Here is a 19,241-nt window from a genome sequence, read left to right on the forward strand (position 1 = left end):
TTTTATACATTTTTAATTACTAATTTTTCTTTAATTTTAATTAATGTAATTAATTATACTTTTGATCTAACGTGTTGGTTGAGATGAAAAAGCTAGGGCCAGGAGCGGGATTCGAACACACGACCTTCGGCTCAATACGCCGCTGCTCTAACCACTAGTTTTTCATCTCAATCAATACCTTATTTTGAATATATAATTAATTAAAATAATTAATAGGTCAATTATGACTACAAAATACATATGGTTTAATTTTGATACGTTTTTACTCCCGAATAACGGATCGTGATGATAAAGCAAATTCAATTTTTACTGCCAAGCTTTCGACCTATTTTAAGGCCATCAGCAAGGCAAAATAATCTTATATATGTATAGAAATTGACATAATTTAGTAGGGAGGGCTACATTTAGGACTAAATGTAGTAATTTAGGGTTGAAACTGTTTAAAAACAGAATGTTGTGACTGATTCGGTCTTCAAAAAAATTTGAAATCGTCTATTAAAAATTTTGTAAAGCAGTAAAAATTGAATTTGCTTTGGTGAAAAGTTTGAAGTATGTCAACAAATTTTTGAATTTTCTTTTTCCTCAAGACCAGACCGTGATGCAGATTATTCATGATCAAATAGAAAGTTATAAAATTATAAAGTTAATATAAATTTCCTCAAATTCTTGCAAAAATTGTATTTAGCCCTAAGAAACGTACCAGATGAGGGCGAAACAAAATGGCACATGAGTGTTACAGGTACTTGTTTTGTAGTTAATGACGGTAGATCTGTTCAGAAAGCAATTTAATATTAATGAGAATCTACGATTATTGAAATCGGTCTTAAGCCCGTCATTATTAATTACAGGCGTCCGCGGCCGGGCATCAAAAAGGGTCATAATATGTTTATCGACCCGGTCTGAAAAGCCGGACCCCTATCCGATCCTGGCATCCTGGTAAAATGTCGGCATTTGCATAGAGCGCAGTCTATTTCCTTCCCCTTTTCTGTTGCTGTTGTTCTCAAAAAATAAACAATTAATAAATTTCCTTAATTCTTAAAATTAAAGAAGAATTTAAATTTACAAGTTTCAATGGATTCGCGACTTTCGCTAAAAATCGTCTGGAGTCAGTTTAACAAATCCGTTTTCACTGCAGCACATCGCTACGGTCTTTTTACAAACTCGTGTCAATTGATTCTTCTCTAATTAGTACCAGCAATAAATAAAAACATTAAAATTTGGCCTTAGCCATACTGTAACTTAAGACTTTCACTGCAATTAACTCGTAATTAATGATCTAGTTCTAACAAACCGCTGTATCAATTAAAGACACGTGTCTCTCCTGTTCAAACAGGAATTACCGGCTAGGAAGTTGTCCGATTCGAAACGATATTACAATATAGGTTTTGTGAAATAAATGAAAGGCATGTCATAGATGAAAGACGATTATTGGTTTTATTATATATGTGCTGAAACACCCGTAGAAATGTGTTTAGCGGTTCAATCAAGTTCTACGAACCTTGTGTTCACGAATTTCTGATTAACGCGCTTCGTCTGACGTAAACAAATGACTAAATGATACGTGATTTTAGATTTTATTGATTCGTTAAGATCTTAATGCGCCTACAAAGATTAAAAAGCTCTTCTCAAATAATGAAGGCCAATTACAAAAATAACCTGCGCGAGTAACGTTCGTATTTTAAATTTTAACCTTAATTTATTATGGTACATGGTTTAATACAGATTAGTAATAGTATCGACCAACAATTATAATTGTACTTGCGTAATGATCGAGTCTGTGGTCAAGGTTGGGGGTGCTTTTGAATTTAACGAAGTTTTGCCAAGCTTTCGACTTTGACAAAATGACAAAAACAATGAAGCATATTTCAGGACACTGATAATACAATATTAAATGCGTTTTTACATCTTTTTATATATTATAATTATATACATAAAATTATCTTACTTCTCTGTGTGATTATTCCACTCTTTTACTATTCATAAGATTGATAGCTTTATAGTCAATAAAAGCCAATAATAAAATAACAATCTTCAACAAAGAACAAGTCTAAAAACAACCAAAAAAAAATTGTTGATAATTAAACTTAAAATGTAAAATAATAGATATTTATTGTTTTATTTGTTAAATTTTACACTTTTTTTCTTTAAAATTGCCTCTAGTAATACAAGACTGGAATTCGTTACGGCTCTTTAGAGTAGTTATCATAAATCTAAACTCCAGAATGGAGCCTGATCCTGAGAATGACTTCAAATAAAGTCCAAAGTTTGGTAAAGCTGTCTTTGGATAATAAAAAAACTCTGCCAAACTTGACCACATCATTACATTAATATAAATGCCTTTTATAACATGCCCAATCATTAAATTTTTAAATTTAGAAAAAAGTTTATTTTCTCTCAGGCTAAAAGTATCATAAATAAAACAAGAATGATAAGCTATATAGAAACATATACATAAGGAAATAGCTAAAGAGATAGCAGAAAGATAAATAGATAAAGAAACAGAGAGATAAATAGATCGATAAATAGATAGACCGATAAATAGATAAAAAGACACATAAATAGGACAAATAAAAACGGTGATAAGTATATAGATTGACGGATACATAATGCACAAATGGCTAGACAAACAGATACATGGACAAATAGATAAATATACAGATGCACACATGTATAGATAAATAGATAGATAGACATGTATTTCGATAAGTAGATGATATATAGATAGATGCACGTACACATATATAGATTGGTACAGAGGTAAATAGGTAGAGATATAAGGAAATAAGACAAATAAAAACATAGACAGACAGGCAGATAAATATATAAATACAATAGATGGATAGATAGATACAAAGAAAGGCAGGAAGAATGATAGATAAAATGATATATATTTTTATAAACGGAAGATAACTGGTAAATAATGATGGTAAATGATAAATAAATTTATTATAAATAGTATATATGTTGTATAATTATAATTTGTGCAGATATGTATGAAAATAAGTATGTATTATTTATATTGGGTTGTCCGGAAAATAATGCAGGATTTTGGTATTAAACAAAAAAAAAGAAACTAGTTACTTTAAAGCAATGTTCTTTAATCAAAATAATTTCCCATACTCTCAATACATTTCTCCCAACGTGTTGGTAACTTATTAATTCCGTCTGAGTAGAATTCAGAATTTTTAGAATTGATAAAGTCAATAAATGCATTTTCCAGTTCCGTTTGATTTTTGAATATTATGTGTTGTAAGTAGTGGTCCAGGTGTCTAAAAAAATGGTAGTCAGTAGGCGAGAGGTCCGGAGAGTAGGGTGGGTGAGGCAAAGTTTCATAGCCAAGCTCCAATAATTTTTGTGACGTTACACGTGACACATGTGGTCGAGCGTTGTCATGCAACAAAATGGGCCCTTTCCGATTGACCAAAGAGGGCTTCATTACTGCCAATTTCTGATGCATGGTATTAATTTGGTTACAGTATGATTCAGCATTGATGGTTTCGCCAGGATTTAAGAAGCTGTAGTGTATTAAACCAAATGAAGCCCACCATACCGTAACCATTACCTTTTTTTGATGAGTTGGGGGCTTTGGAAAATGTATTGGAGCTTCTCCTTTGTCGAGCCACTGTCCAGAATCCACTTTTCGTCACATGTAACAATTCTGGCCAGAAATGGGTCATTTTTGTTTCGACAAAGAAGTGATGCACAAACATCAAAGCGCTGATTTTTTTGGCGATCGTTCAATGAGTGTGGAACCCAATTTTCGAGTTTTTTCACTTTTCCAATCGCCTTGAGGTGGTCAGCGACGGTCGTTTTACTGACTTTGAGTTGCTCTGCAAGTTCTCGAACAGTTGTTTTGGGGTTTTCTTCCACCACTGATCGCAGAACATCATCATTAAGAGAGGAAGGCCTTCCACGACCTTCTTCATCTTCAAGGCTGAAATCTCCCTCCCGAAATTTTTTAAACCACCTTTGCACAGTGCACTCATTAACACAACCCTCGCCCCAGACTTGGTTAATGTTTCTAGCCGTTTGGGCTCCGCTTCGGCCGAGTTTAAACTCGTAAAAGAAAATCGTACGAAATTCTCGCTTTGACATTATAAGGATGACTGAATTATTTCCAAGTAGCGGAATGCTACAGAGGTAAACAAACAATATCATTTGGAAGAGGATTAATAAGTGTTGACATAATCCTGTAAACGTAAACAGAATATTTTATATAGATTTTTTTTAATGAAAACTTAAAATCCTGCATTATTTTCCGGACAACCCAATAGATGTATAAATAATTATTTTTAAATTACGAGAAATACCAGAAACCTTGCTAATGCCCTTTTTAGAAAAGACCATTTCCACACAATTTTTAAATGTTGAAGTAAATGGTAGATTTAAGTTGTTAATTGAAGCTTGTGTATTCCCCACATTTTCATGGTTGACACAAGCTTGGGTTGCTTTCCTAATCTGAATAATAAATTTCATGTGTAGCCCCGATTTTCTTTTCTCCTACTTTATCGATCTTTATCGATACTTTATCAAATTAGTTTATATAAATAAAATATTTTTTTAAAGATTAACACTAACGCAAGATTTGCTCATCAGCATATGGCAGAATCGCAACAGAGGTCGATAGAAAAATTACAACTCAAAAAAAAAAATCCAGTGTCGGTTTTTGAAATAGTTTATGACGATAATTTTAGAGTCCTGATAGCTGGAAATCTGAAACTGCGCTTTGACGAGTTGCCAATTAAACTATCTGAAAGCGTCTACTAAATTGTATAAAACGTTTTCCTGCTGAAAAATAGAAGACTGGCGATTATGGCAAACGAGAACTACTATCATTTTTTTCTTCAAGGAGCGCAAATTACAGGTTGTCGCAACTGATGGATCTCCAACTAGCCGAGCGATCTCGGAGAAAGGGCCAGATAGTGAAAGGAGTCCGCCCCCGTGCTGCCCCAGCTCTTTGAAAAGTGAGCGCTGTCGAAAATCCGCGGTCACAATCCTTCACCAATCTGCGACAATTAGCCCAAGGATGATCGGGCAGAAATGCTATACTTTCCCTGGAAGAAAATTAATCCCAGAATCTTTCCGTGTGTGACGATTTTAATTTTTAAAGAATCGTTGAAAACAAGCTGTATGTAAAGTTAATAACTTTCCGCTTCCATCTTAAAGATGAGATCCTTCAAAATCACTATAGCCACTGTCTTAAAGCCTAAGAGAACAACAGAATCAAATCTGTTTTGTACGCTCATTTGTGATACTCATTTCTGATACAGAGAAAGCGTGTATTCTATGATGATGCTTTGATTTATAAATTACATATCTTATCCATAACTCTTCTTTATATATATTTTTGTATCTTTCTATGTCTTCCATTTATCTCCAGTGACAATCCACCTCTCCGAGTTTCTGCATATTTACATACCTTCACAAGTTCAAATAACTTCAAAAAAAACCTTTTCTAAATATCTAAATCTATTTGGCCTCGTAAATACATGTAAATTAATTATAGCTCCTTCTCTCTCACTCTCGCTTTATTTATTATCTATTTACTATTCTTACTAGTTTCTATTACTATTGTCTTTTTAACTATCAATCGATATATCTAAGCAAACGCCTTACGATCTATCTGCCTATATAATCCAAAAGTTATCCATTTATACTCTTCTTCATTTTTGTTTCCATGTGTTATATAGATATATTTGTTTATATATCCCGTATATTTGTTTACATATCTGTGAAAAAATCTGTCTATCTATATTTCAAGTCAACTTTTTGTTTATCTGTCTTTTATCTGTTTATATATCATACATGTAGCAAGAGATCGAGTCGTGTACTTCATCTATCTTTATTTATTAGTTTATTAATTTATTACCCAATTTTTCTTTCGGTTTGTCTGTTTATCTATGTATTATATATTTGACATCTACCCAATCCGTCTATCTAATTATCTCTTATGTACTTATTTATGTATTTACTACTACTACTATATGTCTTTATTCTTTAATATATATACAAAGTTTACAAATCGGCAGTATATATTACAGAGCAAGAAAGACGTTCCTCATGGTTTAAAACCGTCTGAGGGACTATNTATATATATCTTCATCATCTGTCCGTCTTTCCATCTTTCCCAGAGTGATTTTATCGAAGATGCAATGCAAGAATTTGTCTTTAGTTTTCATCTTGCGACACCTTAACCTTCACAAGCGCCGAGGACACGGTAATCCTCTCCAATCATCGCTCCTTTTACTTCTATCCGCAACCCCCAATCCCATATTCATATGCTTAAACTCTGGCTTCGACAGTGGAGAAGTAAGGTAAACAATCAAAAATCTAAATACATAGTTTTCATTCTTAATCGTAAAACTGTTTATTTAAAGGCACTCCAATTCCTCCAGCGAATAGTGATATCTTACGATATCTTGGACTTTACTCGGAGAAAAGAGTTACGTGGAATCCACACACACGACTAAAACGGATTAACTGTAAACTTCGATAAAAATGCTGAAGAAACTACTTGGCAAAAGATCTAAACTGACATTACTTAACAAAAAACTGTTAACTATACACAACCCTAATCGCCCCAATTTGGTCCTATGGACTACTATGCTTGACTGTCAAATGTTCCAATCTTAATAAAATCCGAAATCCTTCGTACAATAGACACTCCATTCTACATCACCCATCATACTATCCACTCATTTCTCAACATATGTACGTCCCAAACCAGGCTCAGTCCCGCCACAATAAATTTCTCTCGAAACAGACAACCCGTTAATCCGCAACTTGTCCAGCTCAACCCTTACTTGCAACCCTCAAAGAAGACTGAAGGCATCGCGACCATCTGAATTTGGTACTTAGGCAAATCTATGTACTGTTGACGTCACGCCATAATGACATCAACGGCTAATTTCACTCGATTCAAATCAATCATGCCACACTGTAAATGTGAATACAATATTGTGTATGTCATTGTAAATAACAAAATTTGGCTTATTTGCATTTTGGATAAATAAATAAATGAAAAAAAGTTTTCACCTAGCCTCCCAGCTTAAAACGTACTTTAATTAAAGAAAAATTCGATAACCTTCTGCACGATCATAAAATGTATAGATTTTGAAGATTGGAGTATTTTGTTCACACTAGGTATGAAAAGAGATGTGAGGTTGTACTATGTAGCCAGTTGATAGTGACTTCACGACTTATTATTCTGCTCGGGTGATCTGCCCTCATCTCGAACAATTCAATTTATTTCGCCGCAGGCAGAACATTCAACACTAAATTGACTGTATGGAGATGAACGGTTTCTTGAGTGGCACCTTAAATGTTTACGACGCCGCCTAAAGATCACGGTCGCCTATAACAGCTCACAGTGTTAATTTATTGAAACGTTAATCAAATTTCCATCGTAAATATCGGCGTCGTCAAGTCATGCCCGTTCGAAAATCGACGAGGCACGGTCACGAGCGAGCAAAAAGGGAGAGTAACTGAAAACAAGAAGGACCAGTTAGTAATCGAGGTCGGGAACGGGCGTGGTAACCGGCAAGGACGCGTTAGCGGCCCAAAAGTTGCATAACACTTACCTCGGCTTTAAGAATCCCAGTTTAACTGTCACGAACTTCACACTCCCTGCACGATCGAGGGCCGTCCGCCTTCTTTAATTCGATACTTAAAAATCTTGGCGCTTAATCCAAAGGACGTCAACGGATTAAGCCAATACGCAGGAAAACACTACGACCAAAAATCAATCAAATTTCAATGAAAAGTACAAAATAATACTAAAATAAATAAATAATTAATAAATAATACCAGACACCCATGCTTAGAAATGGGGACTGACTATATGATCCCGGAAACATTCTTCACAACATCGTATAAAGTCTCAACGGTCTATAAAGGAGAGGAAGAACACAGGAGAGCATCAGATACAATGATGTAGTATATAGATGGCTCCAAAATAAACGAAGGAACCGGGAAGCCCAAAACATGAATAACCAAACTCATTACGGAAGTACTGGTACAACTTTGGTCTTTCAAGCAGAAATACATGCCATCAATGCCCGGAAAATTCTTAAAAGGAGTTACACTGGCAAAAAATCCTCATAAGATCTGATAGCCAAGCAGCCATTAAAGCACAAGCATATAAAAGAATTACATCAAACTTAGTTAGTGAATGCATCCAAAATCTCCAAAACCTGGGGAAGCACCTGGGGAAATTTTGGGTAACGAAAAAGCAGACAGACTGGCCAGAGGAGTATCCGCAAGACCATGCATAGGCCCCGAACTTATACTTGGGATAACAAAAACAAATATAGAATTGATCCAACAAAACAAAAGGAGAAATGGATAAACTCTAGCGGTGCTAGACATAGTAAACTTACGATGAAACAACCCTCACCAAGACTGGCAAAAGCATTGCTGCAACTGGAGAGGACTAAACTCAGAGGAGTGATAGGACTACTAACCGGTCACCGGCATCTGAGAAAACATCTACACAACATGGGCATATACAACTATGATCCCATCTGCATATTATGTAATGAGGAGGAGGAAACAGCCACCCATATCATCTTCGAATGAGAAGCAACAGCCCAATAGAGATTCAACCTAACGTACGGAAAAAACTTAGGGAATCAAATTGCAGCAGCGACAGTCAATGACCTGATACTTCTAAGGAGAATGATAGAGTCTATTGCACTGAACTAAGGAACTAGGAAGGTTCAATAAGTCAGAAGGCTGCAGTGCCTGGGGAGTACAAACCCCGCTTCCTAGTATCCTTATCACCTACCGTACCAGACCATACAAAACAATACAAACTTCATGCTGATATTGGATATCTTCGCTAATGTTAATGGAGTTCAGGCTTTCACTTGTAATACCTTGAAAAGATTTAACGAGATCAATATGATTTATAATCCATTTTTGCTGTCAAGGACTTCGCACTCTACGCACGAATAGACGTCAACGCTGGATAAGTCGATAAGCAAGAAAACGCCTCAAAGAACTCAAAATTCAAGAATCAAAAATTGGCCAACGTTTAAAGAAAAATTTAAAAATATAACAGAGTTCATGATGACGGACGACTTCACGGTATCGAGTTAATAGAATAATATGATCAATTGCGAGGACTTGACACATCCTGCTCGAAAGAACGATGGATAAGTCAATAGGCAGGAAAACACTTAAAAGGAACACAATCACCAAAAATTGATCAATATTTCGGAAAAGTTCAAAAATAATGCAAGATTCACGTTGACGAATTAGCAGAGTAATTTTCAATGTTAGAAAATATTGACCACTTTTTCACTAGTTCCCTCTTCTCTATGGATGAGGATAAAAACCGCATTCAATAAATACACCTATGGAAATGTCCACATCCTCTGGGACCTCCTGCGGTCGGCCGACCATCAATATAGACCCATAAATCATACTGATCAGGTTAAATTTATACACTTACGTTTTAATGGTCAATTAATTAAGTTACTTCTTTCAATTAATTATTCTTTCTATGTAAGGTATTAAAAATGTGAAAATGGCAAAAAGAGAGAAAATTCGAAAGGTTGTAGGTTGAGATGGAGAGTTAGTGTCCCAGAGGATCGAAGTCACGATAGCTCAAGTGGTAGAGTAGCGGCGTATTTAGGCAAAGATCGTGGGTTCGAATCCCGCCCGTGACGCTGACTTTTTTTATCTCAACCAAAACCTTACATAGAATAATACATATAATTAAATGTATAGGTCCAACTATTGACCCATTGACTAACAGTATAATTCTGTTGATTGGTTAACAAGAAGGAAGAACTTTATTTCACAAAAGTAAACAAATTTTACATGAATTCTGCATTTTTGTTATATGCAATTTCTTAATTTTGTATTGTTTTTCAACCTTGACAGTTAAAATGGATCATAAATCATGCAGATCTTGTTAAATCTCTTCAAAATAATTTTAATTAGAAACCATTGAACAATTGACTGTTACGTGTTCTGTTACGAACACTGGAAAAAGATATGGTCTTGAAGAAAAAAGAAAAGGCAAATTCAGTTTGCTTCCTTTTTTTTCTTGTTGTCCCGATTGTTCAAGAATGAATTTTAAACAGACAGATTCAACTTTTACCAACAAAAAGGTTTGTTGAATTGAAATCATCGACGAAATTGACAATAGTGCCAGAAATGATGGACAAAATGGTCTACTTATGAGACGAAGGTAAATAACCAAATTGGTCATTTTCTCGTCGTAGCCTCTTGTTGAACGTGCGCGCGAGCACAAATTTACCGGTTGTCAGAATCGTTTATGAAAAGTGGCATTTTCCACTTCCCTATTTTCACCTAATGGTAAGCATTTTTCTTCGGTTTAACTCTTCTCCGATTTCCCGAAACGTGCCCGAATCAAAAATGTACACAGAAAAATACCCGGTAAATCTGTTTTCATTAAAAAACTTACATTTATAATATAGATTTATTCAACAGGTTTAAAAACAGTAGGCGACTGAGAATGTTACATGTTTTTCAGGTTCAGAATTGCCCAATTTCAAATATGTCAATTTTGCAATAATTGCAACTTACGTAAAAAAAATTAAATGCGCCATTTAAAATTCATTTGGTTCAATCAATTTCTACACTGCAGAAAGGATTAATGGATTAGGTAGTATATAGGGCACTTAAGAACTTGTTATAGAATGGTAATGCTAATAAAGCCCTAACTTATGAGGGCTACACGTTGCACAATTGGCTATTTTTCATATTTGCCATTCGTGTAATAACTGCTAACTATAAATCCATTTGAACTACATAACATTCTTTAATAAATTACACAGAATTAACATGTTCACATAATTTTAAAAAAATTAGTTAAGCTTAAATAATATTTGCAAGATTTGACATTATGTAATAGGGGTTTGACAATTAGGGATTTTTAATTTTTACGATTCATACAGTCATAACTTTTAATAGTTCAATTTTCTAGCTAGCTTTTAATAGCTTCTTTCTAGCTTTGCAGTGCTTGTGATTTGAAGTTCTTTGGTCCGATTGTTCTCGCTTCCGCTCATAATGGATTTTTGACATTTGTAGCCTTAAAAATATAGGAATGCATACGTTCGAGAGCATCATCAGCAGCATGAAAGCATCATATTTCCTGGAGTGGTTACCATTCAGAATTCTCAATCCCAGACGATCTCATACTTAAAAAAAACCGCATAATTGGATTTCGGTGTTTTGCAGTGCCTGTGATTTGAAAATCTTGGTCCGCTTGTTCTCGCTTCCGCTCATAAAGAATTTTTGACATTTGTAGCCATCGAGTTATGGGGATGGAAACGTTTGAAGGCCATCCTATTTCTGGAATAGTTTCCAACCAAAAAAACTCATTCCCAGATGGCCACATACACACATAATATGACAGTTGAATCTCGGTGTTTGCTTGACAAAGCTTGTGATTTGTAGATTTTGGTCCATTTTTTGTATGGATCAGTTCTTGAAGCACTTAGTTGGTTCTGACCTATTTCAGCACCAGGTCAGACGAGGTTCATTGTCATTGTTTTCCCGTACAAATAGAATCGAGGAAAGGACTAGGTTGCGCAAATATTACCGTGTCGGATCTGGAAGATCTCCGAGGTCTTGGCTGTCGTGATAAATCTTCTTCCATCCGCACCAGGCCGTCCACGAGGAGGAAATGCCTTTATGACCGTTTTGAAACTTGATGTTCCTAATTGTGCTTTTGTCCGTTGCATAACGAGTCGTGCTGCTCTCCCGGCGACGTCTTCCCACGGCTCGATGACACCGTAAGCAACGACAGCAACGTTACAAAGCTGGAAGACCGAATTTCATTCAAACGCAATCCTCGCCGAATGCCGTGTTTTGAGGTTAAAATGATAACTTTCGAGGCCAAAGTAACTTACTGAATACGCTTCTTGTGTTAAGGTGTGCCTGTTCTAATGCACTTATGCTTTTTACCTATAAGTTTTTAACATTAATTCCTCCTTTGGTTGTTCAGTATTTGTGAAAAGGGGAAAAACTAGGCAAGAACCGCTTAATGTATTATTCCACATGAATTCAAATTCGAAAGTATATCCTTTTTTTAAAAGGAACTTTATATCCCCTATTTATTGGTTATGAAGTGAATTTTTATGATGAAAGACCAAGATAGCCCTGAGAACTTCCAGGGTTGTATCTCAATCTGGTTTACGTTCCAAAACGAAATATTAAGTGTCTATTAGGCAATATGGCCAATTAGAAACCTTGATAATTTTATAAAATAAAAGGCCCGATTCTTTTTTGAAAATAGAGAAACAAAAACGGCTCGGAGGCACGAAAGCCCATCTCGCCCAGAACGGCACAGATGATTACAGCTCAGAAGATAATCTTACTTAAAACGAAACCGCCTCGGAGGCGTTTCTGTACCGTCATCGGTACGTTAAAACACTCCGATCTAGTTATTGAATTAACTGTTGATCAGATTGCGAAGGAAAGGCCAAATTTAACACTCCAGAACCAGGATACGTGACTGGCGGAAACCCGGGAGGCAAGGACGAGAAGGTGTGGCAAGGACGCGCATTTTTGAACCGGTGTAACATGATCAATACGTCTACTCCGGACACGAACACAAAGATTGATATACTGTAAATTATATCATTTTTCTAAAGGGTAAAAAGCGCGTGAAGTGCAAGGGTATCAGATTTCAACGAGATCCGGGTGACTTTGTATTTTTAGAACCAGTGATCCATGAGTATTCGGAAATTTCATTCATTGTGCTAGTTTGTCGTTAAATTTATATAAATAAAAGGATGCTCAGCAATTGAATTTAAACAAAAGGGCGCAAAAGATTAAATGTACTGAAGAGAAAAATCGGGTCCCTTCAGAAATAAATTAATGGATTTCACCTGTCGTAAATAAGGAAGTATTATCTTTAAAAATATTATATTAATCCACATATGTATTTAGTGGACATAATTGACCATATTAATTATTTTAATTAATTATACTTTTTATCTAAAGCCTTGGCTAAAATGAAAAAGATTGTGTCGAGCGGGATTCGAACCCATGACCTTCGGCTGAATACGCCGCTCCTCTAACCACTTGAGCTATCGTCACTTCACTTTAAAAATACTTATAAACTTGCTAGCTTGAGCTATCGTGTCTATAAAAACTAAATCGTCAGATGGTTCTTCTCTAAGGATTAACAGTAAACTTTAGCATCATCATAGAAGCGAAGCATATTGACATTTCAAACCAACAGTGGTTATCCAATATGTTTATAACATCGGTAAAAGTAAATCACTTCTAGTCCGCCTGTTCTCGCTGTGTTCATTTTAGCTGTTTAGGCTGTTATGTTGCTCTGCTCATTCATCCAATGTTCGTTGAATTTTCAAAAAAAAACATTTCCACATAAAAATTCATTTCAAATTTCATTACTTGTATGGCTAGATGTTCCTTATTACCTTCTGTATTATAATACGTAAATCATTTAATGTTCGTATTATCTTTTTGTTATTTTTCCTTTTATTAATTGTTATAATACCACACTAGTAATAGGAATTATTTTGGTGTTTTTTCCTCACAAGTTCCATGTTCTTTGTATACTTATTGTTGTCCCAACTATAATGTTCCTTTTTACAAATAACGGTTTCTTTTAATAAGAAGCAGTAGTTCATGGAATAATAAATTTCATAGGATAATAAAAATATATGCTTTAACTATTACGATTAAAAGCCTATTCAAAATTTTACATTTGGCTCAGTAGAATTTCATTTAATCGAATTTACGAATGAAGTTTGATCTCTTTTATTGTATTATCCTCCTCTACCTATTCCCGCTGTTTTGAAATATCTATCGCAATCTTCCTTCGTTTATTCTCAAGTTTGCTGAGAATAGGGGCATCAGGATGATCGAGGACTATAAAAGTTGAATGTACGATAATATTATGCAAAGTGGTATTACTAAAACGTAGTATAATACATAATATAAAAATCCTAGATTTGAAATAATGCTTGACATTTTTTCAAAGATCAGACTGGCTGGATGGTGGGAACCAACTGCGTGGAACCTCAAAAGAACCCAAACATGCAAAACGACGAACTTCTATATTTAAGGGGAGAGCATTTTAATGGCTTCGTATTATCTATCCTCAATGTGCTGAATTCTCCGCCTTTGGCGTGTTTTTTTATAGGCGAATTAGCATAATCGGTACGGAGGGCTTCGAACGGCATCGGTCAAAGTTCGGGACGTGCAACCCGTTCTAGCCACCGGTTTTTGCCACCGCGCCCTTGGAAAATATTCCTGCCATCAAGGTCAAAAAATCGATCGCTTTTGAATATTCTATTTTCGAGCTGATCTTTCCTTCTGGTCTTGAATCTGATTAAATATTAAACTATATCACAATTCGTATAAAGAAGTTAAGTTGTGTAAAATTGATAAGTTGGGAAGAATGACCTGAAGGAGTTTTGTCTAGTTGCTTAGTCTAGCTTAAAGTCGACAACTTGCAAAAAAACAAACGGATTATAAACAAACTGAAAAACACGATTTTTTAATCAGATATGGTCAAAACCTCAGACCATACGCAAATAATGGCTAAAGTTTGTCAGATCCTTATGATTTGGGTCAATTTGGATTGTTTATGTACTATATTATTCTTATCCATCTAATTTTTTCAGGGAGCGAGAGCGGTAGCTCAAACAGGAGGAGATCGCCCACGCCCACGCCTTCTTCCCAACCGATCGACTTCGATTGTCCAGAAGAATTCGGTTACTATGCACATCCCACAGACTGCACGCAGTACTACGTGTGCGTCTTCGGTGGAGCACTCCTCGAGTCGTGTACAGGTGGTCTCATGTACAGGTACGACTCATAAATGCCCCGAGACCAACGAACACCATTTTCTAATTGTACTCCTCTTAACAGTCACGAACTTCAGACCTGCGACTGGCCCAGGAATGTAGGTTGCGCTCCGGGCTCTGCAAGCCAGGTTCAGCAGCAAGTGCAGCCTGAGAGCAGACCGAGGCAGAGCCATAGGGTTCAACAGAGCCAAAGGACGATTCCTAAGGTTTGTGTCTGATGAATCGTCAATAAATTTATTCTACAAATTTAATTTCTTCTTTTTAGCATGACTTGTACACCGAAGAGGAACAACTAGGGCTAGCTGAAGAGCTAGAATCTGACAGGCAACAGAGAGTTTACCGTGGCCAGCCATCTACAATCGGCCAAGTTGCTAGTGACCGAGATGCTCTTTCAACCCATTCAAACGCCATACCGGTACCTATAAAAAATGAAAATACTATTAAAACTCGAAAAGAAAATGTTCTTTTATTCTTGAGTTATTCTAAACTTCTAAATACTATCTTGAAATGTTTGAATTATATACTGCTTTGTGGAAATTAACGCAAGCCGTTTCAGATCCCTTCCGGCGGAAGAGATAAACTGTCGGTTGTGTCTTACGGAACGCAGCAGCAATACACAAGGTAAGTTTGAAAAGGTGGCCAGAGAACGAATAAAGTATTTAGTCGAACTGCACGAGTTTGTAGTAGACACATTTTTTGACTTTGATTTTTAAACAAGGAAAAAGTAAGCATGTCATAATTATATTTTTCGACTGAGCCAGATCAAAACGACTGACTCCAGATGGGCAAGTTACAATGGACAAATCCGACCACAATTTTGTGACAAATCCAACGAGATCGAGAATGAAACGACACTCTATACTAAGGAGGTACTTGACGAATTTCCGAAAAGAAAAATGAAAAAGTTCAAAATAATGTTTCCCTTAAATTCCCATATTTTTTTTAATATTTGTTTTTCACTGTAAATACTTTGTTGGCACGATTTGTTTTTTAGTTTGTTTTTAAAAATATCTCTTTAAATCAGCACTGAAAATTTAGTTGAACTTTTGATATTATATGTACATACAAAAAAATATATATTCAATCTTGTACATAAAGTACTAACCAAAAGATGTATTTGTTTTGTTTAAAATTTCATTGTACTATAAAAGTTCATTGTACTTTTTGATTGCTAAATAGTTGGGATATAGTTTAAAATTTGTATACAATCCTTTGTAAATACAAAGCCCCATTTTGAACTTTAAAACTCGGATCATAATGGATTTTTGACATTTGTAGCCCTCAAGATATGGGAAGGGAAACGTTCGACGGCCGTCCTATTTCCTGGAGTAGTTACCAACCCAGAATCCTCAATTCCAGACGTCCTCATACCCACCAACAACCACAAAACACGCACACCGTCAGACAGACATACCACAGAAGACCGCATCATCCGCCGACGCTGATCATACCTAACCATCCTTATCCTCGTCCACCCCCCGTTGAGTATAAATTCGAAGTGGCCGATGCCAGAATCGTACCTAACAATCCTCATTCCTCACCTGCGACTTACCAGCAGGTTTACACGACGCCTAGGGTTCAATATTCCAAGCCGACTTTACAACAGATGCAATACAGGCCACACCTTCCCCAACAGCCGACGTATCAAACGACGACCGTTCGCACTACGGCTAAAACTGTACCGAATTTACAAGAGAATTCGAATAAAAACAACAGGCAGCCAATCAACAAGGAAGAAGAGGAGGAGGAGGAAGAGGAAGAAGAAGAAGATGACGAAGAAGAAGATGACGAAGAATACGATGATGAAGATGACGATAGCAACAGCGAAGAACAAAGTAGAGAAGAAGAAAACAAACAAAATAAAGAAAAACAACAATCAGCAGAAGTCACAAGTAGCCCGATTACGGAAGATGGGTTTAAACCAATGTTTCCAGACCCTCCTGACAGTTTTTTCCGCGATTCAAGCTATGAAGAAAGAAACCCTTTTGCCAGCCACGATTTTGATTTTGACCAATTTTTATCCGAACTAAGGACACAAGCGGTGGATCCTTCGTTTATACCGTCAACTCCTGTGCAAACCACTCCAAAGTACAATTCCCAAACAAGAGCGCCTCATTATTACATGGAGCCAAATTTAATTCCATCGAAGGGTGTTCAAATCAGCAATATGTACCGACCGGTCGGCTCGATTACGACGACGACTGCACCCTCTTCGACCAAAGCTACTTTAAACAAAGGAAGTGAAGAGTACGAAGATGAATACTACGACGATTACGATGATTACGATATAACCAATAAGACTTATATAAACCCGCCTAAAGCTCCCAAAGTGCCAAAAAGATTGCAGCATTTAGATGATAAGGACAATAACGAAGATGATGATGAAGGAAGTAGCGATTACGAAGGAGACAGTGAAGAATATTACGACGAGGGCAGTAATGAAAGCGAAGAAGGGGAAGAAGCTGAAGAATCTCAGGAAGAACAGAGCGATAGACCCGTCACCGTTTTAGAAACGGACAGTAGCATGACTGAAAAGACGAAATTGTATCTGGACCCGACTACACCAAAATATGCCTTGTATACCACGGCTCGCCTCGTGCCAAAATGCACTAATCGCGGTAGAAATAAATGCCAGACGCCTGGCAGCAGTCTTACAAAGAAAACGACCACGCCTAGGACGCGTTACAGAAGCACGACTACAACAACAACCGAAAAGACACCATCACAAAACATAAAACCTATCACAGAAAGAACCAAACCTTCAAACTACATGACACCCTCCTATCCGTCTTCTACCCAAATAAATCCGGCCGTGCAGAAAAAACAGAGACAGAGACAGAACAGAAACAAGTCTGGAGACATTGACCTTAGTCTTGTAACAAAAGGGTACCACGATAAAGGACACACACAAAGAGCCCTAACCAGATTAAGGTAAGCAATATGACCTGGAAATCTAAGGAACTTGTACAGAACAACATTAAACGAGACGAATATTTTTGGGAATAATTAAACAGGATTCCCATAATCTAATTTGTTTATGAATTTGTCTAGAGCAAGTGTCACTCCTCAACAGACCTACGTCGAACAGCAGACACCGGTTCCCTCTAGGAACTATTCTCAGTCAAGATATGTGCCATCACAATATGACTCGCCCTTCTATAATCTTTACGATGATGAAGTCGATCTCTACAAAGAAATTGGAAATGGTAAAATTAATTTTTTAAGTTTAAAATCCACACAAAAACAATAACCTATAATATAAACAGTTATGGCAATAAAAAGCAAACCAAATTGTTTCCATTTAAAAGCTATATAGTTTCAATTTTCTCAACTATAGTATGAACCCATGTACGTTTAGCAGTCATAAATGACCTATTTAATTGTTTCAATTAATTATACTTTTTATCTAAAATCTTGGCTTCTCTAACCACTTGGCTCTCATGACTTCCTTCAAGAGCAGTTGTATATTGAGCCCAAGGTCGTGGGTTCAAATCCTGCTCGTGACACTAACTTTTTCATCTCAACCAAGACTTTAGATAAAACGTATAATTAATTGATATAGTATGAACACCCATTAGACTTTATTTAAAGACAACTATTTAATATAATTAATCGACCTCTAACTCAGCTTGTTTTGTTTTTATTTGTTTTTGTTTCATTTTTTGTTCTTCAGAACTCGATAAGAATGATGAATTGACTCTTTGATCTTATCTGCTTTTTTGTCATATCCTCATTTTTTGCAGACTTAGTTCATTAATTATGATATTTTTGGCATATGCTAAATTAAATATGAGATCCATGTTGATGTATGACAAAAAAAACCTACTATATTTTATTGTAGTCCAAGTGGTTATTATTCTCTGTCTTGGGGAGCAATAAAAAATGTGTAAAACAAAATGAATATTCATATTTATTACTTGCAGTTCAAACTTTTGTCAAATTACACCTACAGCTTAACACACCTCCTGTTGATTGTGATTTTATTTTAAATAAAAACAATTGCATAGAAATTCTACATCACTTTCTTATTAGTGAAAAAGCAACCTCAGTTAATTATTTAATATATGTTGTGTAAAAAAAAATCATCAGCCTTAATAACACCTAAAACTTTACAGGCGATTACCAATACACCAACAATCAAAATCAATACCGTACACAGTACAAGGAAAAGAAGCCTCAAATTGAAATAGTCCAGCAAGAGCCTTTACAAAGAGGCTACTCCAAAAACAAATACAACACTCAGTCCGATATTTACCAATCCGTCACTCCGCAAGAATACGATTCTTATAGCATTCAGGTATAACGAGACTTGTTGAGTTGAAAACTTGTGTGTATTTACTGTTGTACATAATTTCAGACCAACGACGACATCCCTTACAAGCAACAAATTCAACAGAAACCTTCCAACAGGTAAATATGACT

The 19,241-nt window shown here is 35.9% G+C and overlaps 2 protein-coding genes across 3 annotated transcripts in view; both read left to right on the forward strand.

Moving 5' to 3' along the window:
• LOC106665061 (stress response protein nst1) overlaps window positions 1–19,241 on the forward strand; it is a 139,460-nt gene that overhangs the window by 113,326 nt on the left and 6,893 nt on the right. For both annotated transcript variants that reach the window (XM_014391233.2, XM_014391232.1), the window contains exons 2-8: window positions 14,637–14,820; window positions 14,884–15,025; window positions 15,085–15,234; window positions 15,376–15,440; window positions 17,871–18,025; window positions 18,935–19,116; window positions 19,177–19,229. In XM_014391233.2, coding sequence (XP_014246719.1) covers window positions 14,637–14,820; window positions 14,884–15,025; window positions 15,085–15,234; window positions 15,376–15,440; window positions 17,871–18,025; window positions 18,935–19,116; window positions 19,177–19,229 — 931 coding nt within the window. The remainder of the gene's footprint in view (window positions 1–14,636; window positions 14,821–14,883; window positions 15,026–15,084; window positions 15,235–15,375; window positions 15,441–17,870; window positions 18,026–18,934; window positions 19,117–19,176; window positions 19,230–19,241) is intronic.
• On the forward strand, window positions 15,447–17,863 carry LOC106665062 (DNA ligase 1-like). The gene is made up of 2 exons (XM_014391234.2): window positions 15,447–15,688; window positions 16,098–17,863. The coding sequence occupies exons 1-2, from the start codon at window positions 15,615–15,617 to the stop codon at window positions 17,752–17,754; spliced, it is 1,731 nt and encodes a 576-aa protein (XP_014246720.1). The 5' UTR covers window positions 15,447–15,614; the 3' UTR covers window positions 17,755–17,863.

Source organism: Cimex lectularius, unplaced genomic scaffold (genome assembly GCF_000648675.2).
Source record: "Cimex lectularius strain Harlan isolate CLEC.00 unplaced genomic scaffold, Clec_2.1 scaffold174, whole genome shotgun sequence".
NCBI classification, from domain to species: Eukaryota; Metazoa; Arthropoda; class Insecta; order Hemiptera; family Cimicidae; genus Cimex; species Cimex lectularius.

Excerpts from the sequence above, each read along its gene's own strand:
- LOC106665062 (XM_014391234.2), top strand. The coding sequence starts at position 15,615 with ATGGACAAATCCGACCACAATTTTGTGACAAATCCAACGAGATCGAGA. Across the intron at positions 15,689-16,097 it reads CGACACTCTATACTAAGGAG|CCCTCAAGATATGGGAAGGG; the intron begins GTACTTGACGAA and ends TGACATTTGTAG.